Source organism: Symphalangus syndactylus, chromosome 1, assembly GCF_028878055.3.
Source record: "Symphalangus syndactylus isolate Jambi chromosome 1, NHGRI_mSymSyn1-v2.1_pri, whole genome shotgun sequence".
NCBI lineage: Eukaryota > Metazoa > Chordata > Mammalia > Primates > Hylobatidae > Symphalangus > Symphalangus syndactylus.
In genome coordinates this window covers 158410629-158434930 of record NC_072423.2, presented here as the reverse complement: position 1 = coordinate 158434930, position 24302 = coordinate 158410629, and the positions used below count along the sequence as shown (strand labels likewise).

At 51.9% G+C, this 24302-nt stretch overlaps 1 protein-coding gene and 1 long non-coding RNA gene across 6 annotated transcripts in view; one reads left to right on the top strand and one right to left on the bottom strand.

Moving 5' to 3' along the window:
• DLGAP2 (DLG associated protein 2) overlaps positions 1-24302 on the top strand; it is a 926579-nt gene that overhangs the window by 780179 nt on the left and 122098 nt on the right. For all 5 annotated transcript variants that reach the window (XM_055289522.2, XM_055289532.2, XM_063638236.1 and 2 more), the window contains 2 exons: positions 1076-2133; positions 17232-17443. In XM_055289522.2, the coding sequence (XP_055145497.1) occupies positions 1076-2133; positions 17232-17443 (1270 nt within the window). The remainder of the gene's footprint in view (positions 1-1075; positions 2134-17231; positions 17444-24302) is intronic.
• The window catches only part of LOC129487996 (uncharacterized), a 47303-nt gene continuing 40058 nt past the window's right edge, over positions 17058-24302 (bottom strand). Inside the window, exon 3 of the long non-coding RNA XR_008659542.2 lies at positions 17058-17287. This is a non-coding gene — a long non-coding RNA (uncharacterized lncRNA). The remainder of the gene's footprint in view (positions 17288-24302) is intronic.

Sequence of the window (24302 nt, the reverse complement as noted above, 5' to 3'; positions counted from 1 at the left end):
GGCACAGGGAGGAATCAGGCGGGAGGGGACACAGCCTGGCCTCTGGGAGGAGTCAGGCAGGAGGGGACGCAGCCTGGCCTCTGGGGAAGGAGGCACAGCTGCCGACACACAGATGGGCCTCGAGAAAGCCCCTCCCATCCTCACCAGCCTGTAAGGGTGTGGACTGAACAAACGATTTCACGATTAATACGTGTGTATGTGATACGTGAGCTTACTAGACAATATCACCCATCAAGTACCAGATGCTATTTTTAAAACTTCTTAAGCTGTACCACAAAACTGAAATCTAAGTAAAATACTATTATGGTTTTCCCCCAAATTGTTAATTTCCTTTAATACCACAAAATCCGGCTGTCAAGAGACCTGTTGAATCTACTAGATGCTAAATCTTGGTCGTTAACCATATGGGAACATCAGTGTTTCCTTTCCACTCCTCACACTTTGCGATATAAAAACAACTGCCTGGCCGGGTGCCGTGGCTCACACCTGTAATCCCAGCACTTTGGGAGGCTGAGGCCGGTGGATCACCTGAGGTCAGGACTTTGAAACTAGCCTGACCAACATGGCGACACCTCGTCTCTACTAAAAATACAAAATTAGCTGGGTGTGGTGGCGCATGCCTGTAATTCCAACTACTCAGGAGGCTGAGGCAGGAGAATGGCTTGAACCCGGTAGGCAGAGGTTTCAGTGAGCCGAGATCGTGCATTGCACACTGGGCGACAGGGCGAGACTCCGTCTCAAAAAACAAAAAGAAAATTAGCCGGGCGTGGTGGCGGGCGCCTGTAGTCCCAGCTACCTGGGAGGCTGAGGCAGGAGAATTGCTTGAACCCGGGAAGCGGAGCTTGCAGTGAGCCGGGATCGCGCCACTGCACTCCAGCCTGGGCGACAGAGCGAGACTCTGTCTCCGAAAAAAAAAAAAAAAACCCACAAACCTGCCCTCTCGCGTGCCCAGGCCAGACGTGGACACTGATTGCTGAAGAAACAGTCCACAGTGGGGGTCACACGTTCCCCTTCCCACACCTGAGGGTTTCCGCCGCGCTTCCAGGTGTTGAATGCCGTTTCTGTTTCCCCGCAGACCCGCAGTACTCATGGTCGCCCACGCAGCACTTCAATGAGGAGCGCTACTCGCCCGCGCCCAGGAGCATGAAGGGCCTTTCGGGAAGTCGGACGCAGCCGCCGCTGTGTTCCGGGCACACGTGCGGTCTGGCGCCCCCCGAGGACTGCGAGCACCTGCACCACGGGCCCGACGCGCGGCCGCCCTACCTGCTGAGCCCCGCCGACAGCTGCCCCGGGGGGCGCCACCGCTGCTCACCACGGAGCTCGGTGCACTCGGAGTGCGTGATGATGCCGGTGGTGCTGGGCGACCACGTGTCCAGCAGCACGTTCCCGCGGATGCACTACAGCTCGCACTACGACACGCGCGATGACTGCGCCGTGGCCCACGCCGGCGCCAAGATCAACCGCATCCCGGCCAACCTGCTGGACCAGTTCGAGAAGCAGCTGCCGCTGCACCGGGACGGCTTCCACACGCTGCAGTACCAGAGGACGTCCGCGGCCGCCGAGCAGCGCAGCGAGAGCCCCGGGCGGATCCGCCACCTGGTACACTCCGTGCAGAAGCTCTTCACCAAGTCGCACTCGCTGGAGGGCTCCGCCAAGAGCAACGCCAACGGCACCAAGGCGGACGGCCGGGCAGACGACCACCACCACGCCCACCATGCCAAGCACAGCAAGAGGAGCAAGAGCAAGGAGCGCAAGCCGGAGGCCAAGCCCCGGCCCGGCATGAGCAGCTGGTGGAGTTCGGACGACAACCTGGACAGCGACAGCACCTACCGGACGCCCAGCGTGCTCAACCGGCACCACTTGGGCCCCGTGGCCCACTGCTACCCCGACGCGCTGCAGAGCCCCTTCGGGGACCTGTCACTCAAGACCTCCAAGAGCAACAACGACGTCAAGTGCTCAGCCTGCGAGGGGTTGGCGCTGACGCCCGACGCCAAGTACCTGAAGCGCAGCTCCTGGTCCACGCTGACGGTCAGCCAGGCCAAGGAGGCCTACCGCAAGAGCTCGCTGAACCTGGACAAGCCGCTGCTGCACCAGGACGCCAAGCCCGCCCTGAGGCCGTGCCACTACCTCCAGGTAAGCAGGCGCACGGCCCTGTGGAGGCCGTCTCGGCACAGCAGGTGGTATTGTGGTTATTCCATTTTTAATTGACAGATAACAACTGCATACACATTTAGGGTGTGCGACAGGATGTTCTGAGATACGGGTATGTTCTGGGACAGCTCCACTGAGCTGTTAACACGCGCATTACCTTACATACGTAAGTTTTTTGGGGGGAACACTTAAAATCCACTCTGGATGATTTCCAAGTATTCAGTACATGGATTTTAACTGCAGCTACCGTGCTGGCCAACAGGTCTCTTGAGCTGACCCCTCCTCACTGAAATGTCCTTTGACCAACATCTCCCAATTCCTCCCCATCCCCAGTCCCTCTGGTAACCACGGTTCCACTCTCTGCTTCTATGAGTTCAGCTGTTTCAGATGCCACCCGTGAGAGCGACCATGTGGCCTCTGTCTGTGTGCGCCAGGCTCATCCTGCTTTGCACAGTTTCTTCCAGCTCACCCATGTTGTGGAGAATGGCAGATCTCCTTCTTTCAAAGGTTGAATAGTGTCCCCTGTGTATGTATCGCATCTTCTTTATCCATCATTTGCCGGTAGACTCGAGGGTTGATGGCACGCTATGGCTTTGTGCGCAGGGCTGCAGGGATGGCAAGACATTATCTATGGGCAACTCTCATGAGTGAGTCTGGCCTGCTCTGGGAGGGCCTCTGAAGATCCCGACTCCTCCTTGGAACCATCCCTCTAAACCCAGTGGGCCATTTCTTTAAGGCCTCTAAGGCTGGAGGGTTTAACAACCACAGCAAACACAGACTAGCCCATGTGGGTGTTTTCCATGTGAGAGCTGATCAACCGGCCTAATGGAAATGGGCCTGCGACATTCGTGAGTTCACTCTCTGCACCTGGCCACAGCCTCTGTAAGCATCCCCCACCACAAAAAGCCTGATTACGGAAAAGGCCTCTGTGTCTCTGGGGTGTGGATTAAATGAATTTAGCAAAGACAAAAACAAATTAAGGTAGATCCCTGGAGCTGGCATATTGCAGAATTCCCTGTTTTATGTGATTTCACTCTCTGTCTCTGAATCGTGCCATGCCTGAGTTTACTGGAGAAGCCATCTGGGAGGCACACGCTACTTCTGAGGATGCCGCTCAGTGACTTCCATCAGTCGATAGCACTGTTAAAAAAACATAACATGTGTGTCCCAACTCACAAATCACTCTTGCTTGCCTAGAGCAGTGGCTGTGGGCCACGCATCGGGTTAGAGACGTCTTCATGGAGTAATGGGTCATTGCTGGCTGAGCCAACAGGCAGTCAACTAATGGGACAGGGGGGACCAGCAGCCATGATTCTTTCTGAGAGTCGTGGTGGCAGATCCTTCCAGCGGCACCATCACCATCAGGTCCAGTGTCCTCATCTCAATAGCTCTGTTTTGAAAGGAAATGCTAACCAAATTGCCTTTGCGGGCAGATTTATTCAGAGACAAATTGGTAGTTGCATAAACTATTATCTTATAGCAATGGAAGAGGCATAAATTTTGTTTGCCGTTGGCAAACCCTAATCATATCCAAATGTAAAAGTTGTGTCTGCTTGTTTAGAGAAGCCTGGTATAAAGAATCGGGGTTCACTCTGATCTGCCTCCTCATTGTCACAGACACACAGCTCTCTTGTTTTTGTCTGTGCCCGGGGTAGATAGTCAGTGTTCCCTGAGTGAGCACTTCAGGACACTGTCAGAGCCTCCACGTTTTGCCCCAGGGTCACCTGCCTCCAACGCCTGCCACTCTCCCCCAGCCCCTCCAGCCGCGCCTTCTTCGCAGGTCCTGTGCCTCTTGGACCTGCCTTCTCCCAGGAGCTTCTCCCACCCACTTCCTCCCAGGAACACACTTCTCTCTGCCTCCAACAGCTATTCCATGGTCTAGGTTCAGGGAATACCAATAGTCCACAAAGGTGAAGTGAGACAGAATGAACCCGCACACCGTCAGCCCCTTTCAAAAACCATCCCTCCGAGAGTGACCTCATTCCATCTGCACTCACGCCTTCCCACCCAGGCTACACTGCAACAAATCCCACACGACAGACAGATACAACCGTAAATATGCATGTGTTGATCTCCAAAAGATCCACATGGAACGATGAGGACGCTTTCTTTCGAAACATAACCACCTGCATTATATCAGCCTGGTCAGTGGTCACACTCCCCTGCGGGCTCGCTGTCTCTTGTTGGCTTTTATTTGAATCAGGAGCCAGAGAAGGGGCCCACCTGGCAGCTGCTGATGAGCCTCTTCATCTCGTTCAGGCCGAGGTTTCTCCTGTATTTCCTGTCTTCCTCCGCCTGGATTTTTTTTGTTTCGAACCAGCTGGTTGGTCTGATTGTGTCTGTCAGTCTGAGTTCCGTGCCATGGGGTCATTCCAGACCGTCTAGTCCTGTTGTTCTGCAGCCGGCCACCCACTCCTGGACTTCCCTGCCCCGAGGCGACCGGCCCCCTCTCACGTCCACTCAGATGACACATCCTCGGAAATTGAACCCAGAGCGTTATCATGCGGACGTTGGGAAGCACTGCCCGGAGGATGGGAGAATGTCTGCAGGGAGCAGCCATGGCTTTCACGGCGCTCGTTCACAAGGGTACCTTCTTGCAGTAGCAAGCCCCCCCCATCCCCACATCCACCTCCCAGTGAAACCCCCTCTTTGGGGGATGCAGCTCGGTGACTTCTCTCCCCTCCTTACTGTCCCCCAGTGGTCACCGCTGGACCCCTTGTGGAAAGATCTGTGCAGCTGAATATCAGGAGCTGTGTGCAACCTCCTCGGGCTGTTTCTGTCCTAGGTCTCAGCTGGATTGACGTCTGGCATTTTCAAAGATGCCTGTTCAGGGCTGTCCCTTCCTGTCGATTGCATTAAACTTTCTGGTGGAAAAGGTTTCTGCATCCTCACAAACCCAGATTTTATTTCACAGCCAGGAAATAGGGAAACTAAAGGAATTTGTCTGTGGGTCCTAGTGTAGGAATAAGATTTGAAAGAATAAGAAGAGAGAAATAAATGTTTATAAATTGTCTTCCTTTTTTCACTATGAACACTTGCAGCTGGATGACAGGATCACTTTTCGTTTTCACCCTTGGTTTGTACAGAGTATGTGGTTCACATTAGAGGAAGATTTTTTTTTTCTTGTTTTTAAGTAGGTCAAAACAGAGACTAAGTGGAATTGAAAGGCAATTCTGGCCTCAAGGTATTCTTTCACAAAGCTCTTGTTTTCATCTTTTCTGCATCAGCAGACTAAGCATCTAAGGTCAAACTTTTAATGAACATTGTAGGAATGCAGAAGGGATTCACCGAGGCTTAGCTCAGGATGCCAAAGGCTCTCTATGCCACAGTCCACAGAAAGTCCCAGGGACGTGCAGGGAGGGAGAGACACTACCTCCCTGGGAAGGCTCCCGGCGGCATCAAATGGAGGGACAGAGGAGCCCCTGCTGCCTCCCACAGAAGACCCGACGGCCCTCCAGCCCTCGGCCTCTGTCCCCGCCTCCGTCCCTCCTGTCCTCAGGCCTCCTCTCTGTGGCCTCCAAGTCTCCCACCCCCTCCTGCACTCCTGGTTTTCTCCTCTTCCAGTGTCCTCCCCACCTGGCATCACCCAGCTGCAACCATGGCCCTCCTGGGGAAGAGGTTCAGACCCTACGCTTTCTTTGACATGAAGAGGTTCAGACCCCCCGTTTTATTTGGTGTGTTCATGGGCAGCAGCCCCGTTTTGTTCGGCGTGTTCACGGGCAGCAGCCCCGTTTTGTTCGGCGTGTTCAAGGGCAGCAGCTAGTTAGGCTTTGGGTTTTACCTGTCAGGCTTTTTACATGTTCACGTGTTGGAAGCAAATGGCAGAAAGGAACACAGAGGGGAGGGGGTGGAATGAAAACGCGGAGCGCTCAGCATTCGCTGCCCGCGTGTAGAGTGTTTCAGAACCTCTCCGTGCTCCCGCCCTCTGCAGCGGGTCCCATGGCCCAGTACTGACCTTTCCTTGCAGCCATTCTCTGAAGGACGTGTCTGTTTTGCAGGCTGTGCAGATCCCTGGCTTTCAGGCTCAGCTACTACATTTGTGAAGTTTCCAGTTAGGTACAAAAACACGTCTTAAAAGTCCCTTCTCCCAGGTCAACAGGTCATCCTTGTGGTGTAGTTTAGAAAAATCATCCGTCTTTTACAAAATGGAGCCAGGCTCCCCTGTTTCTTGTGTCTACAATAAGCATTTAAAAGGCTTGTCACAGGGCCAGGCGCGGTGGCTTATGCCTGTCATCCTAGCACTTTGGGAGGCTAAGGCAGGTGGATCACCTGAGGTCAGGGGTTCAAGACCAACCTGGCCAAAATGGCAAAACCCTGTCTTTACTAAAAATACAAAAACTAGCCAGGCATAGTGACAAGTGCCTGTAGTCCCAGCTACTCAGGAGGCCGACGCCTGAGAATTGGTTGAACCTGGGAGGTGGAGGTTGCAGTGAGCCAAGATCATGCCACTGCACTCCAGCCTGGGTGACAGAGCAAGACTCCATCTCTAAATAAATAAATAAAATTGTTTGTCCCGGAATGCACGACGCTGGCCGTTTGCTTCTTTCTGCCCCATCTGGGGTGGAACCTGAGTTTCATCAGAGTTGGGTGTGGTGGCCTGGGACAGCCTGGGCCGCCTCTGACCCTCCTACCGTAGGGCCACCTCCACATGCTGCGTGACCCCTCCCTGCTTGTTTCCTTCATGCCCTCAGCTCAGCTCGGCCTGCAGCTTGACCTTTATTGAGGGTCCCTATGCTCGCCATCTGCCTCCTGAGCCTGGGTCCTGTCTTTGTCCCGCTTTGCCCCTGTATCTAAGAGGGTCCAACATATTCAGTAACAATTAGCGAGGGGGCACCTGGCTAGGTGGACGCTGGCTTGAGCATAAGGGTCTCTCTGGGCACCTAGGTGTCCCATGTTCCAGAACTAGGTGAGCAGGAAGGACCCACGTGCCCCAGGCACCCCCACCACCACCCTCACGGTATCCCCACCTGTTCAGGAAGGCTGGCGTTGTGGCTTATGGGGTGCTTTCAACTCCAGAAAACCAATAGTTCTGACAAGTTTATTAGAAAACTTCTCTGTATTTGTAGTTTTGGAGGCAAAAGAGTGAGAAAGGAGATTGCTGTGCTTGGTTCCTGTCCTTAGCAATAGCAGTGCTCAGCAGAATGGAAGAACTGGCCAGCCTGGCTGTGCTCCACTCTAATGCACGTTTGCAATTTGAAAGGAGGGCTTTTGTTTTAAGTGGCTCGTGGTATAGGTCTTGGGCCGTGAATGGATAGGAGAGTTGGGGTTTGGCCACACCTCACTTCCAATCCCCTAGTGGAACGGCAGGGCCAGGAGGAGCTTCTCATCCCCTTTTAAGCCGCTCTGGACACAGACGCACAACCCTGCACTCCTTCCGCAGTTTCTGGTCTGGATCTGTCCTGCACTGACACCCGGCCATCAGCTGCCCCATCCGTCCTCTGTGAGTCCTAAAATGCCTCCTTTAGACAAAGCAGTGGCCTCCGCTTCCAGCACCAGGAGCCATGTGCGCCTACCCCCAACACTCTGTGTTCCCCGTCCTGTGGCCCAGGCCACACCATTTCCTGACTGCAAAGCCTGTGTTGTGAGGGGCTCCTCCACAGCTGCCCTGCCTCTGGGCCACCCCTTCCCCCCGGCCCCGACTGCCACAGAATCCTCTCCCACCTTGAGAAACGTCACACAGGGCTTGGCAGGATCTCACTGGCGCTCACCGAGCCTGTTTGTGTAATCAGGCACCGTCTGCAGGAGTGCGGGAGCTGGGACTGTGCCTTCGAGCCTCTCACTTTCTCCCCGGCTGGACTCCTCCCATCCCCCCCCAAGTTGTCCTGGGACTTGGCGTGTCATCGCTAGGAGCAGCTTGGCGCCGGGCAGGCAGGGAGGTCACTGGGCTGTGTCACATCTCAGTGACATCATCTTAGGACCCACCACATTCTTATCCCCATGACAGAAATTCCAGCAATGTTTGCTGAAATGCTGATGGATGTTGAAGGGTGTCTGGTTTTGGGTTATTGGCCAGCCTTGTGTCTGGTAAATCTTTGTGCCTCTTCAATCGTGCACACCTCAGTTTGTGGTGAGATTCAAGATAGTGTTCCGAAAAGCACAGTGGAGATCATAACTCATGTGAACATGGAACACTGGGTGGGTACATGCACTGTTTTATGCAGGTTTACGAGGGGAGAATGACATGGCCTACGTGTAACTCAAGATGGTCGTGGATGCAGAGACCTCGTGGTGACTGGGTGCAGAAACCCTGTGACCTGTGACTGGGTCCTTGGATTCTGTGATCTAAGACCCTGAGGAACCATCTGCATTTATGCCACGAGGGCCACCGAGTGGTCACCTTGTTCTGGGCACGGTGCCCTCAACTTGGCAGCTGAGGCTCTGCTCCTGCAGGAGTGCAGGTAGGTGGGGTCCGGCTCTGTCCTCTCCCTCCCAGGGCAGCTAAGGGGTCTGCTCCTGTGGGTGTGCAGCTGGGTGGAGACCGGCTCTGTTCTCTCTTTCCTAGGGCAGTGGATGCCCCAGGGTTCTCTGTCCCCACTGAGTCAGTGTCTCCTGCCTCAGACTTGGTGGTCCACATGCAGGGCTGGTCCGTGAATGATCCTGGAAGGGCCGACCCAGCCCAAAGTGCAGCAGGACTAGTAGCTGTTGGAGCTCAGGCCGGTGAACTACAATTTAAGTCATCCCTTGTCTGTCTTGGTGTTAAGGAGTGAAATGGAATCAAGTTTGTCTCTAAGAAAATGAAGTGGGCAGCTGAACTCTAAACCTAACTCTGACTTGGTTTCAGTGGCTCAGAGGAAAAACCACAACAAACAAACAGAAAAGGAAAGACTTCCCACCCAAGCTAAATTGTTGTAGGAACACCAGAGTGGATTTGGGCAGCATCACGAAGATCTCTTCTGTTGAGATGTACAGCCCGCGCGGCGGCAGCCGTGCACCCAGCATTTCTCAAGCTCAGCATGGCGGGCTGGGGACTAGGAGACGCTTGTGGGGTCCGTCTTATGCACTGGGGGATGTGGAGCAGCATTTCTGGGCTCCACCCACTACCTGCCAGAAGCACTCCCATTTAGTGACAACCAAACACATCTCCAGATGTCACCAAATGTCCCCTGGGGGCAGAATTACCGTTTTGGGAACCGCTGGTGTCATTCAAAGAGCGTGAGCTTTAGAACAAGACAGACATGTGGAATCTTCTCCCAAGCTGTGCAGCCGGGGGGCTCGCAATAGGGGCTTTCCATGGAAATAAGTGGCTGTGACTGTGCCTGCCTGACCTCCCTCAGGGTCCTGGAAAGAGCCCCTGGTAAGATGGACGTGCCGATGGCCATGGGTGTCCTCTCAACAAGGAGATGGTGACTGAGGGGCAAGGACACAGGATGTGGCAGAGGGCAGGGGCGAGCAGCAGGGAGGGGTCTCAGGCGATTCTGAGAGAACTCGGGTGCTGTGTGAACTCAGGGGTCCCCGCACAGAGGCAAGGAGTGGCCGTCCTGCCTTCATGCCGCCAGCCTGGGTGATGCATGAGTCAGCTCGGGTGCCTTGATGGGCATCCACACCCGGGGGGGTCTAAAGGCACATTCCTTCCACAGGGTCCTGGTGGCTGGCACCCAAGACCGTGGAGTCCCAAGGCCAGCTCCTGCTGAGCCTCTCCTGGCCGCGCAGACGCCGTCCTGTCCCCATTTCCCCACAGGGTTGCCCCCTCTCTGCCTGTCTGTGACCTCATCTCCCCTTCTTAGGAGGACACCAGGCAGACAGGATCAGTGCCCACCCTGGTGACCTCATTTTACCTTCTTCACCTCTGTGAATGTCCCATCTCCAGATAATCACATTCTGAGGTCCGAAGGGTTAGGGTTCAACATAGGAATTTGGGGGAACAATTCAGGCCATAACCTGTATGTTCTTCCCAGGGAGGGGTGTGGGGAAGGCAACTTTCTCCCGCTTAGCGGCTGAGGGCACACCCTAGAGAGACTCAGCCATTGGCCAGCGCCTCCCGGCAGCTTGGAGCAGGCACCTTTGTCCTGGAGGGGTGAGTGTGGCGTCCACGCATCCTGGGGGCTCCCGTGTGGGTGGGGTCATGCCGGGCATGCAGCGCCTCTGTTGGTGGCCTCCTGGTGTCCATGAGCCCGTGGCTTCCATTCCAAGCATGAGGGCAAGAGGAGCTGGACAGGGCCAAGGGGCCCAGTCACGTGTGCACAGTCGCAGGCGGGTTAGATGGGGGTTTTGTAGACTCAGCTGTAGTGTGGCCCACAGGTTTGGAGATGGCCATAGGAAAGACAGTTCACAACTCACAGCCCCAGAGGAGGGTTAGGCCACACCCCAGGGGGACGTACCTATGGGTCAGGAGGCAGGGGAGGAGGGAAGCGTGGGCAGGAGCCTTTGCCGTAGTCTCCCGGAAGGAGGGAGACACATACACACACATACGCACATAGGCATGCATGCACACCCATATACCTGCACACACACATACACGTATACGCAACTTACACATGCACACATAAACACACATACACACATAGGTATGCATGCACACCCATACACCTGTGCACACACACACACATATACGCACATTACACATACACACACATACACACATAGGCATGCATGCACACCCATATACCTGCACACACACATACACGTACATTACACATACACACACACACACACACACACGCAAGGCTTGGAGGAATGCAGAAGACATTTCCCTGCCGGAACGCACAGCACTGGACGATAATGTTCTTCCTCAGTTCCAGTGCCTCAAAGAGAATATGATGATAGAATCGTGGCCCCTTTCACCTGGGCATTGCAGCTTGGAAGAAAAAAAGGATATTCCAGTTTGTGCAGTGTTGAACTATCCCTAAAGCAAGTAACAGGAGATGTCGAAATGTATGCTGATGTCACCCTTATGAAAAGGCCTTTTTGTTAGAAATTATGAACATCGCCCATCACTAGGTGCAAGGAGGTAATTAGGGTAATTGATTGCTGTTAAATGCAGCAAGTACTGCAGATTGGATTTGCAGAGTCTGGTAGCTGTCGTGAAAAGAAATTTATTCATTCCTTCACTGAAGGCCATAAAGCCCTTTGGGTTTCAGAGCGTGCACTTGGCCACCCTGGGCTGAGGGCTGCAGGGTTCGAACGCTGTAACATAACGGAGAGAGATTTGTTTGCTGAGGCAGGCTGGCATTTTGGTATTGCTCTTCTGTTCTTTTGATAGTCTCCAGACATATGCTTTGGAATGGGGATTTGGTACTCGAATTCGTGCTTTCAAATGGACTCTGGTTGACATTCTTTCTGTATTGAAATTTCTTCTGTCAAAGACTGTGAAATTGGCTTCTTAAATCAGAAACAGAAACATACAAGCTGGTCTCATTTGTTAGTTAATTTGCAGGCTGCTGAAACAAAAATCTTTACTTTGGTTTTTATGGAAACATGTTTTTAATTCACAAAAAAAAAAAAATAAAATCCCATAAACCTGCCAAAGTGAATCTCTTCTTTGATGGCAGATGAGCTGCTCTTCCATCTGCCGCCAGCCAGCCTCAGCCTCCCTTCCCGAGCTCAGCTTTTCACACGTTCCCAGGAGAGTGGCAGCACGAGCTCCCTCATGCCCAGGAACTGAGTGGCCCGGCCTCCCTCTGCCCCGTCGCCTCTGCCTGCACCTTCTGCTGGTCCACCTCAGACAAAAGGAAACCCGGACCTCACCCAAGGACCTGCCCTGATCCTGGCCCCTCCCGTCGGCCAACAGTGACCTTCAACACGTGTCCCCTCCACACTGGCTTCTCCACCCTCATGATGCTATCACTCATTTCATGTCCATCTCCTGTACCAAATTGTAATGTCATTGAGGACTGTGGCTTTTCTTAAATTAAAAATAAGAGTGTTTACTACAAAAGTCATATAGGGTTAATGTAGACAATTTAAAAATATAAAGAAAAGTCATTGAAAAGCCTGTAACCCTCATTTCCTAGTGACGGTCCCTGTTTTACATCTTCTGGCCGTTTCTGCACATAACACAGTTACATCTTTAAAAGGCATAAAAAACATCCAGTGCTTTAAAAATTGCTTTTCGTCTCATGAGCATCTTTTCATCGTGAAATACACGTTGTGCAATATTATTTTTGATAGCTGGGTAGCACCCATCCTGTGGTTTTAATAAATATGGTAAGCCATCCGCTGCGACACAGTATTGTCGTCATTCTCCTTTTTCCCTGATTAACGATTCCCCAGTCCCTGCCCCTGTGCTGCATCATCTTGGGGAACCTTCATGGAAGGAAAGTTGCCCGGTCCAAGGACATGAGCAGTCCGAAGGCCTCCAGTCATCTCCAGAAAGACTGGGCACTTCACTGCCCACCACCTGGCCTGAAGACCCGGAGATAAGAATTGTCAAATCCCCAAAGTTGTGAATTCTTTATTCTTCCTTAGCCATCTTTTTCCAGTGCTCAAACTTCCTCACCATCAGGAAATGTGAAACCGAAATTCACATGGACAAAATTTGAACAAAACATGGGCAAATGTACGCCTGTTTTGTTAATTGCTGATTTCTTGCTGAGAGGACGTGCTGTGGCTGAGGCCCCAGGCCTCTCTCTTACCTGACCTACGGCTCTGCAGCTCTGCAGTGTCATCTGTGGGACTTTTACCTTGACCAGGTCATTCATACCTGATATGGTTTGTGTCCCCGCCAAAATCTCATTTTGAATGGCAGCTCCCATAATCCTCATGTGTCATGAGAGGGACCCGGTAGGAGGTGATTGAATCATGGGGGCGGGTCTTTCCTGTGCTGTTTTCATGATAGTGGCTAAGTCTCATGAGATCTGATGGTTTTATAAAAGGGAGTTCCCCTGCACACACACTGTTGCCTGTTGCCATGTAAGACGTGACTTTGTTCCTCATTCACCTTCTGCCATGACTGTGAGGCCTCCCCAGCCATGTGGAACTGTGAGTCAGTTAAACCTCTTTCCTTTATAAATTGCCCAGTCTCGGGCATGTTTTCATTAGCAGGGTGAGAACAGATGCATAGAATACCTCCAGTTCCCTTTCAGCGTGGTCTGTATTCCTCTTTGAACCTGTGCAGACCTGGGTACAAGGCACCAGGTCATAAAGGCTTTAGAAGAACCCAGCTGGAGAGGACCGCAGATGCCGTCTGTCCAGCTCACGGTCACAGTTCAGGATCCTTGTCCTGAGCCTTTTGGCCTCTTGGAATCTGGGTGGACGGAGAATCTAGAACTTTGCATCCTGTCAAACCCTCTCCTCATGACAGTATCCGGATCTTCTAGTGTGCGTGGTGCTGGGGTGTCGCTGCTTGCTGCCGTGTGTCTGGGCCACGTTGGGGGTGCGACAGCTGTGATCCACCTGCAGCGTGACCCACAGGGGCCTGCGGGACTGTGTGTTGGGGTGTCTGCGCCTTGTTACTGCGGGACTGTGTGTTGGGGTGTCTGCGCCTTGTTACTGCGGGACTGTGGTGTTCGGGTGTCTGCGCCTTGTTACTGCGGGACTGCGTGTCGGGGTGTCCGCGCCTTGTTACTGCGGGACTGTGTGTTGGGGTGTCTGCGCCTTGTTACTGCGGGACTGTGTGTCGGGGTGTCTGCGCCTTGTTACTGCGGGACTGCGTGTCGGGGTGTCTGCGCCTTGTTACTGCGGGACTGCGTGTCGGGGTGTCTGTGCCTTGTTACTGCGGGACTGCGTGTCGGGGTGTCTGCGCCTTGTTACTGCGGGACTGCGTGTCGGGGTGTCTGCGCCTTGTTACTGCGGGACTGTGTGTCGGGGTGTCTGCGCCTTGTTACTGCGGGACTGTGTGTTGGGGTGTCTGTGCCTTGTTACTGCGGGACTGTGTGTTGGGGTGTCTGCGCCTTGTTACTGCGGGACTGTGGTGTTCGGGTGTCTGCGCCTTGTTACTGCGGGACTGCGTGTCGGGGTGTCCGCGCCTTGTTACTGCGGGACTGTGTGTTGGGGTGTCTGCGCCTTGTTACTGCGGGACTGTGTGTCGGGGTGTCTGCGCCTTGTTACTGCGGGACTGCGTGTCGGGGTGTCTGCGCCTTGTTACTGCGGGACTGCGTGTCGGGGTGTCTGTGCCTTGTTACTGCGGGACTGCGTGTCGGGGTGTCTGTGCCTTGTTACTGCGGGACTGCGTGTCGGGGTGTCTGCGCCTTGTTACTGCGGGACTGCGTGTCGGGGTGTCTGCGCCTTGTTACTGCGGGACTGCGTGTCGGGGTGTCTGCGCCTTGTTACTGCGGGACTGCGTGTCGGGGTGTCTGCGCCTTGTTACTGCGGGACTGCGTGTCGGGGTGTCTGCGCCTTGTTACTGCGGGACTGCGTGTCGGGGTGTCTGCGCCTTGTTACTGCGGGACTGCGTGTCGGGGTGTCTGCGCCTTGTTACTGCGGGACTGCGTGTCGGGGTGTCTGCGCCTTGTTACTGCGGGACTGCGTGTCGGGGTGTCTGCGCCTTGTTACTGCGGGACTGTGTGTCGGGGTGTCTGCGCCTTGTTACTGCGGGACTGCGTGTCGGGGTGTCTGCGCCTTGTTACTGCGGGACTGTGTGTTGGGGTGTCTGCGCCTTGTTACTGCGGGACTGTGTGTTGGGGTGTCTGCGCCTTGTTACTGAGGGACTGCGTGGTGTTGGGGTGTCTGCACCTTGTTATTGCGGGACTGTGTGTTGGGGTGTCTGCGCCTTGTTACTGCGGGACTGTGTGTTGGGGTGTCTGCACCTTGCTACTGCGGGACTGTGTGTTGGGGTGTCCCCGCCTTGTTACTGTGGGACTGTGTGTTGGGGTGTCTGCGCCTTGTTACTGCGGGACTGTGTGTTGGGGTGTCTGCGCCTTGTTACTGCGGGACTGTGTGTTGGGGTGTCTGCGCCTTGTTACTGCGGGACTGTGTGGTGTTCTGGTGTCTGCGCCTTGTTACTGCGGGACTGCGTGGTGTTCAGGACTCCTTGCCACACGGGGTGCATGGTAAGGGGAGGGGAGCTCCTGCTCGTCCAGGCTGGAAGTCCAGGATATGTGAGTGACAGAAATGAACATGCCTTTCCCTCTTCCTTGGCTCCTGTCCTGGGCTGCAATGTGGAAGATGTCAGATCTGCCAGAGCGCTGGTGCGGCATGGCATTTAGGAATGAACACAGGGGCCTTCAGCCAAAAGACCTGCCTTTACCACCAGCCACGCAGATCCCTGCTGGTAGCACTATGGATCGGCTCACAGGCGATACGGACCCTGGAAAGATAGCAGGTTCCTTTCACAGTGATATAAAGAATATACCTCAGTATCTAAGTATTTTACAGCAGGGGAGAAAATACCCTGTCTGAAGACTTTTTAAATACGGAAATGTTTTATTTTCTTTCTCTGTAAACAGCATTTGGGGAGATTCTCTTCTCCAACATGAAGAACATACTGTGTTAGTTCCTTGGCTGCAGGCTGTGGATGATGATCTAGTTGCTGTGGAAAGCTTTGAAGTTCTCTACACTCAGCGACTGCATGCTGTGTTCTTTTGCCTTTGTAAACGTGAATTTGACCTATGGAGTGAAGTTTATCCAGAGCCTCTGGGGAGCTGTTCAAAGCTAATGAACCGTAGGGAAAAGAAACCAGGTCCTGAGCTGCACAGAGCAGCTCCCGCAGCGCAAACCGTTGTGTTCCAGTTCCAAGACTTTTTGCTCATGGCCACGTTGGGTTTCCAGTTTCACAGATGGTGGATGGAAACGGAATATTGGCCCGCACTGTCGTCTTCGTGGTTTACCCTCCCCTCAGAGAGACACTTAACACAAACACACAGCAGGCAGCCTGTGGGGCCGTTGTGGGTGATATAAAATGCTCGTAGGTTCCGTTCTCGACCAGTCAGATACACAGCACAGGGGGGTTATATGTATGGGCTCTCAGCTCTGTGCAAGGCAGATATATAGCAGGTACATGGGCCCAGTTCTGTGCCAGGCAGATATATAACAGGCATAGGTGCTCACCTCTGTGCCAGGCAGATGTATAACATGCACAGTTGCTGAGTTTGGTACCATGCAGATATATAATATGCATGGGTGCTGAGTTCTATACCACACAGATATAGAACATTGATGGTTGCTCAAGTCTGCACCAGGCAGACACATAACAGGCACGGTTGCTCAGCTCCGTACCAGGCAGACATATAACATGCACAGGTGGTCAGCTCTGTACCACACAGATATATAGCATGCACAGGCAGGTGCTGAGTTCTGTACCACACAGATAAATAGTATTCATGGTTGCTCAGGTCTGCACCAGGCAGACATATAACATGCATGGGTGCAGAGTTCTGTACCACACAGATATATAACATGCACAGGCAGGTGCTGAGTTCTGTACCACACAGATATTTAACATGAATGGGTGCTAAGTTCTGTACCACACAGATATATAACATTCATGGTTGCTCAGGTCTGCACCAGGCAGACATATAACACGCATGGGTGCTCAGCTCTGTACCAGGCAGACGTATCACACGCACAGGTGATCAGCTCTGTACCACACAGATATATAACATGAACGGGTGCTGAGTTCTGTAACAGGCAGGCATATTCCATGCACAGGTGCTTGGTGGTATGTCAGGTGGCATGTGATGTGGCTGGGCAAGATCCTTTTGCAACTGTGAGTACTGAGAATTTGCATGTATGATAGAACTTGGCTTCCAGAGTTAAAACCGTCCTCTTTTATTTGCTTGCAATTAAGATATAAATATATAATAAGATAGGCATTTTCTCCTTGTCTTCTTTTTTTTCTTCCTTTTCTTCTCTGTTCAGTTTCTCAAGTTTCAACTTCCTCTTATACCAGAGGGAAATAAAACTAAATATTAGCCAGTGCTTTGTCCCAGCTGCTGAGATTGCAAGTGTCCCTTCTTCTCTTACTTTTCTCACATGTTGTCACTTTATCCACAGTGTTTACCTGTCACTTATAATGAAGAAAAACCCACATTTTTATATTCATATCCTTTTAGGGTATGCATTTTTATGTGTCTGACTTTAACTGATAAATGACCATAAAGAGCTCTATCTTTACGGAATTGTAGAGGATTTGTTTCCAGAGAGGAGCTGATGCCGCCGTTCTCAGTGACAAAGCTGACGCGTGTTTCGTGTCTGTCTGCTCCCAGGTGCCTCAGGATGAGTGGGGAGGGTACCCCACCGGTGGCAAAGATGAGGAGATTCCCTGCAGGAGAATGAGAAGCGGGAGTTACATTAAAGCCATGGGGGACGAGGAGAGCGGAGAGTCAGACTCCAGCCCCAAGACGTCACCAAAGTCGGCCATCCTACCAGAGCCACTGCTGAAGTCCCTTGGGCAGAGACCTCTTGGAGAGCATCAGACGTAAGTGAGAGCAGCTGCCTTCCCACTCCAAGCACTTTCCCACTGTCTGCGAGCTCCCTCTCCAAAACCACTTCACCGTGAGCTGAGTGCCATCCATTCAAACCAAATTCCCAAGCTGAAAATATTAGAGCCATGGCTGTCAATTTTCAAGTATTTTTTTAAAGAACAACCAGAGCTTTTGTTATTTATTAATTACATAATAATTAAGGAAGTATGCTTGGGCAACTTCCTGGTCAAATTTTAAAGCCAACTTGAGCCATCGTATCTTTCTGGTCGTTCAGATTATCCTCAGGACAAGCACAGGTCTCTGTTTGTATAAATGTGTGCGTGTTTGAATGTCTTTGTGAGTAAAACTCATTAACAGGGAATTTTGTTGTTGACTATAAATTTATAAGTGCATTTCTAGGCAACACATCTTTTGTAGAGGAGGGAGGAAGTGGACTAGCTTTATAAATATAATACCCTACACTTCACATATTTGCTCAAAATTTATTATTAATTTAATTTTGAAAACATGGACAGATAAAACTCTTTGGGAAATCAGCAATTCCTATGAACCATGAAAATACGACTGTTACTCTCAACAGCCACGCTGCTGTGTATCTTGAGTCCCACAAGTTAGTTTGGGTGGTAATGCCAAGAACTGCCTGGAAGCTACCCCTGCCTTCTGTGGCTGGCTGTGAGGTCCTGGGCAAGTGGATAGCCGGGGCGGAACTGCTTCTCAGCCTTGGCCAGTGGCACATAAGAGTTATTAATTATGACCTACACGTCAGACAGGGAGCCCTGGGCCACAGGACCCTCCCTGTATCGTCTCTATGCACGCCGGGTGCACCCAGTGATGAGCCAGTGACCATATAACCTCTTCCAATACATCCAGTTGTTCATCGCTTCCAAGACGAAAAAGTGAAATTTTAAATTGAAACCAAATCTCACAAATTAGAACTTCACAAATCCGAACTCTATCATTGTTGCCTAGTTCAACTAAATTCAAGAGCTATGGTGTCGGAATGCCAGACAAGTCATGCCCTGAGACTGGGCCACATGTCTGCCCGGCCCAGGCCCATCCATTTCCTGTCCCTCCACAGAGGGTGGTCGGTGCCAGCTTGTGGGACAAGTGGCTGAGAACAAAGCCAGAGTCTTGCCCTGGGGAAGCTCTTAGAGTTGTTGGAAGGAAATGGGGAGCAGGTGTTTGTAAGCCAAGAAACAACCAGGAAACACGATTACCAGGCAGGGTTTGGGGAGCTGGACGGAGCTGGGAGCAGAACCAAGTTGTCTGACCCATCTGCTCCAGCAGGAAAGTGAAGGATTGGACTGGATGTCAGCTCCCACCCACCTTGTATTTGGGACACTTAAAGACATTGGGAGAATTATGAATTATCTGAAACCTCTTCCAGGGGAAAAGCACACACATGCAGAAGCTATGCTTTGTGGGTCCAGGGCTCCAAGGCCAGCCTCAGTCCTGGGGTTTTGGACCCCCGGGTAAACAGCCATTGATAACTTCCCACTTTAAACGTTTGTGATTCACTTCATGATTCTATACATTTGAAAGCCAAGCATGAAAAAAAAAAAGCCTTTTTAGACTATGGGCAGGGACTAAGTGTTTTAAGAATTACGAACGGCATTTTCATGTTGACGGGTTCCTTCTTCCACTCATTCACCATCACTGCCGCGGGTCCCCCAGGATCACTATCACCTCATTCTTCAGTGGGAGAGATGGTGTCTCATTCCTTTCTTCACATCAGGGACTGGCCCAGAGTCCTGTACAAGGCTCCAGTACTAACGGTGTACAGAGGACACTCTCAGAACTTTACACTGGCAAAACTCACACCATCACCCATGTAGCTGAAACTCTTCGAAAAGCCAGCAGAGGGATGTGAGCCTGAGGCCCCCTGGCAGCATCACCTAAACACTGGCCAGACCCTTCCCTGCCCAAGTGTTTCTGGGAGTTCACCCACTAGCAGCCGTTAACACCTGATCAGAAAGCTTTCCACGGCCTCAGATCTGATCCGATGTGGGGAAAATGGGTGAGATGTGCTGCCTAAGTTACTCCTGTTCTAAACACAAATCCGCCCTGCCTATGGCCCCCATGCCACTGTCCACTCAGCAGACACAAATCCGCCCTGCCTGTGGCCCCCAGGCCACTGTCCACTCAGCAGAGACAAATCCACCCTGCCTGTGGCCCCCGTGCCACTGTCCACTCAGCAGACACAAATCCACCCTGCCTGTGGCCCCCAGGCCAGTGTCCACTCAGCAGACACAAATCCACCCTGCCTGTGGCCCCCAGGCCAGTGTCCACTCAGCAGACACAAATCCACCCTGCCTGTGGCCCCCAGGCCACTGTCCACTCAGCAGACACAAATCCACCCTGCCTGTGGCCCCCAGGCCAGTGTCCACTCAGCAGACACAAATCCACCCTGCCTGTGGCCCCCATGCCACTGTCCACTCAGCAGACACAAATCCACTCTGCCTGTGGCCCCCATGCCACTGTCCACTCAGCTCCTGTTCTAAACACAAATCCACCCTGCCTGTGCCCCCATGCTACTGTCCACTCAGCAGAGATGGTGCAACAGTTGGGTCCATCCTTCCATTTTTCCAGGATTTATCATTCCATTGATGAGTCCAACACATGTCAGGCATTCTGCCAAACTCAATTTATACGTGCCCAATCATTCTTTTTCCCTAAATCTGACACCGTGGTGTAGATAACAGAGCAGAGGAAGCAGCCGTGTGATGGGTCTGGACAGCGGCCTGCCTGCCGGGAACCTGGTAACTTGAAAGTCCTCGAAACTCCTCTGAGTCACTCTTTGGGGGTTAATGTAATGAAAGTTTCTGCAAAAAAAAAAATTATGTTACCAGGAGGTATCAACACATTTTTGTTGTTGCCTATTCGCATCTTAGTTTATCTTATATTCCTTTACGTTTTGTGGATTCCAATGTAATTCATTTATTTCCATTTTAAATGACATTGCCGAGACTCAGCTACCTAACGCAGGGAAGCTCTCATGATGCCTGTTTTATGGACAGAAACGTGACCCAGGGAAACGAGGTGCTGGAGGCTGCACAAGCCACCAAGGCTCTAGGCTGAAAGTAGCTCAGCCCCAAGCCCCGTGGCCTTCACCCCATGGCACTGCTCTGTGGGGGGCAGGATAGATCTTCACCCCATGGCACTGCTCTGTGGAGGGCAGTGGCTGAGGCCAGGGTAGATCTTCACCCCATGGCACTGCTCTGTGGAGGCCAGGGTAGATCTTGACCCCATGGCACTGCTCTGTGGAGGGCAGGATAGATCTTCACCCCATGGCACTGCTCTGTGGAGGGCAGTGGCGGAGGCCAGGGTAGATACTGCAGGGAGAGGAGAGAAAGGAAGAAAATGGCTAGGACTGGGAGAATTCTCATAGTTGCCACTCTGTAACCCTGTGTTTCCAGGAAACAAGGGCACGCTAAGTTGTAGTGAGTGTGGACAAAATTCCCTTGAAGGATTTTAACAGTGGAGACATCAGAAGCACATCACAGGGACCTCAGATGAAACAGGAAAGACAAGACCGGGGAGACACATACACATCCATGTGCCGTCTTCATTCTGCTGGCCTCCAGAGTCAGGTTAACTGTGCTGGGAACGACTTGGGTTTCACCCACGTGAACGCCCAGCACCACCTATGACTGTGGCTGGCACCGTGATGTCGTCTCTGCATCCTGTTACACACACCCTTTGGTAACGATCACTTCTAGGGGCTCTTTCCATCTGGGCACATTTAAATATCTGCATTTTTAACATGTAGCAGGTGAATATTCATATCCCAAACATGTTCTCCTAATCCAATTCCTCATTTATCTTAGTTTTAAAATTGATTTCTGAATTGATCATTCCCACCTAAGCTTTGAGAAGGTTTGGTTGGATTTCACATGTTCACCACAGTGCAGGTGCAGACACTGTAATGCCCAAGAGGCTGGCTGTGGGGGCGTCTACTGGAATGGAGAGGAGAGAAGGATGAAGAGAGGACACGTCTGCTGGGATGGAGAGGAGAGAGGGATGAACTGTGGGGGTGTCTGAAGAGATGGAGAGGAGAGAGGGTGAACTGTGGGGGTGTCTGATGAGATGGAGAGGAGAGAGGGTGAACTGTGGTGGTGTCTGATGAGATGGAGAGGAGAGAGGGATGAACTGTGGGGGTGTCTGATGAGATGGAGAAGAGAGAGGGTGAACTGTGGGGGCAGCTGATGAGATGGAGAGCAGAGAGGGGTGAACTGTGGGGGCATCTGATGAGATGGAGAGGAGAGAGGGATGAACTGTGGGGGTGTCTGATGAGATGGAGAGGAGAGAGGGTGAACTGTGGGGGTGTCTGATGAGATGGAGAGGAGAGAGGGTGAACTGTGGGGGTGTCTGATGAGATGGAGAGGAGAGAGGGTGAACTGTGGGGGCATCTGCTGGGATGGAGAGGAGAGAGGGTGAACTGTGGGGGTGTCTGATGAGATGGAGAGGAGAGAGGGTGAACTGTGGGGGCATCTGATGAGATGGAGAGGAGAGAGGGTGAACTGTGGGGGTGTCTGATGAGATGGAGAGGAGAGAGGGTGAACTGTGGGGGCGTCTGATGAGATGGAGAGGAGAGAGGGGTGAACTGTGGGGGCGTCTGATGAGATGGAGAGGAGAGAGGGTGAACTGTGGGGGCATCTGATGAGATAGAGAGGAGAGAGGGGTGAACTGTGTGGGCATCTAATGGGATGGAGAAGACAGAAAGGGTGAAGAGTGTCGGAGAGAAAAGTCCTTTAGACCCCTGACTGCCATCCATGGGGTTCACAGCTTGGGGAACGTGTTCTTGCTTAAGTTATATTTAATCATCAATAATAACAGCTCGTTTATTCGGGAAGTATGCAGAAAACATCACGTGCTATTCAAGTGCCCAAATGCAGACAAACTAATACCAGAGAATGGAGCTTTCAGTCCAGATGCTGGCAAGCAAGGGCCTGCCAATGGCCTGTTTTGTGAATAAAGTTTTACTGGAATGTGGCCCGCTTGCTGGTCACCATGTTGCTGTGGGTGCCTCCCAGCTTCAGACAGGGCTGAGCAGGTGTGAGGCCCCCCGACAGCCAGCAGACCCTAGAATACTCACATCTGGGCCTTTACAGAAAGTGTGAGCCCACCCCTTAGAATCTAGGAGACCCGGTGCACTTTAGTGCATAGTCATAAGTGGCGTAGGTAACTTACAAGTGTAAAGTGAGGTGCTCTCTAAATGTGTGAGACAGGACTCCTAACCCATTCCGGGAGCTCCGGACTTGTCTCCCTGCAGACTCACGTTTGCATTGAGGGGTCCACCCTAGAGCATTAGGGTAAGCGGTGGGTAGGAGAGCATCGGCCCTGCACAGAGCAGGACCAGGTTCCCAAAGACAGCATATTTACGAGAGAGGGAAATACTATTTTATAATAACATTATTTCATGTTGAATGCCAACTCCGTTGAATCACTCAAGTGTGATCAGAAAATGGAAACAGGTTCTGTGTCAGCAGATTTTAGCATATGTGGGGGTAACGTGAGTCAGGAGAGCGATGAACTAGGCATAGCACCGGCAATAATTACAGGACTTCTAGTACACCAAGACCAATAACCATCCCAGCCCTCGCCACTCTGGTAACTGTGCTGAAGCAGACACCATGACCCAAGCCTTAGAGATGAAGAGCCGTGTCTCAGCGAGTCACACCACCATAAGTCAACTCTAGGTCTCTCGGTTTTACGTGGCTAAACCATGCTGCCCCCTGCCCCCGGACGCAGCAGAATCTCCCCTCGGTGATGAGTCACCTCCCTTGGTGATGAGTCACCTCCCTTGGTGTTGAGTCCCGTACGTGGCCTTCCCACCATAGCCTCAATACCATTGAGCAAGCGCATTTATTAAACAGTTAGTTGACATTTCCATTTTATTATGACCCAAATAATGTGTTACTGCAAATAAAAGCTTCCACTTAGGCTGAGCTAAGCACCTTTACTGTGCTGAGTTGATAAAGTTGGTTGACCTACATTAAACTGCCAATATTCAGCAAATATTCAAAAGCAGAAATTGTATATGATTCGACCTGGTCATTCCGGTCCCAAGAAAGGAAACCCATGAACATACATGTGACAGGAATCTCACTGTGCATAAATACGTGACTTATGAGACTTTGCAAGCACTGAGAAAATACCTAATGAGTCTCTCTTGAAGATGTTTCTTCACCTAAGAATTGTATTTGGAATCCACTGCTGTGCTTCCTGCTAGTGACTGAGTATCTTCTACAAACACACACATGCACACACACTCACAACACAGAAACAGAGAGAGGCAAGCGAGGGAGAAATGCAATGTTAGGTCATAATAACGCACGACAAGAGACTATGAACAATACAAAAAATCATCACAGAGGACAGAGTTTCTTTCTCTTTAGGAGTGACTAGTATTCCACACCATATCTACTGCATTTTCATCCACTCACCCTTTGGTGACAGAGGTTGACTCTGTGACTTGGTGATTGTGAGCAGTGCTGTGGCAAACGTGGGAAGGCAGACATGAATGGAAGCGGAGGGCATTAGGTTACATGAAATAAGCCAAAATACAGAAAAACAAACACCACAAATCCCCACCTAAATACAGGACCTAAAACAATGGAACTCACAGGTGCAGAGAGTGGACTGGAGGTTACAGAAGCGGGGGGTGCAGGAATATGGAGAGTTGAGGGTCAAAAGAACCAGCCTCCGTGAGACAGGAGGATATTCTTTCTTTTTTATTATACTTTAAGTTCTAGGGTACATGTGCACAACGTATAGGTGTGTTACATATGTATACATGTGCCACGTTGGTGTGCTGCACCCATTAACTCGTCATTTACATTAGGTATATCT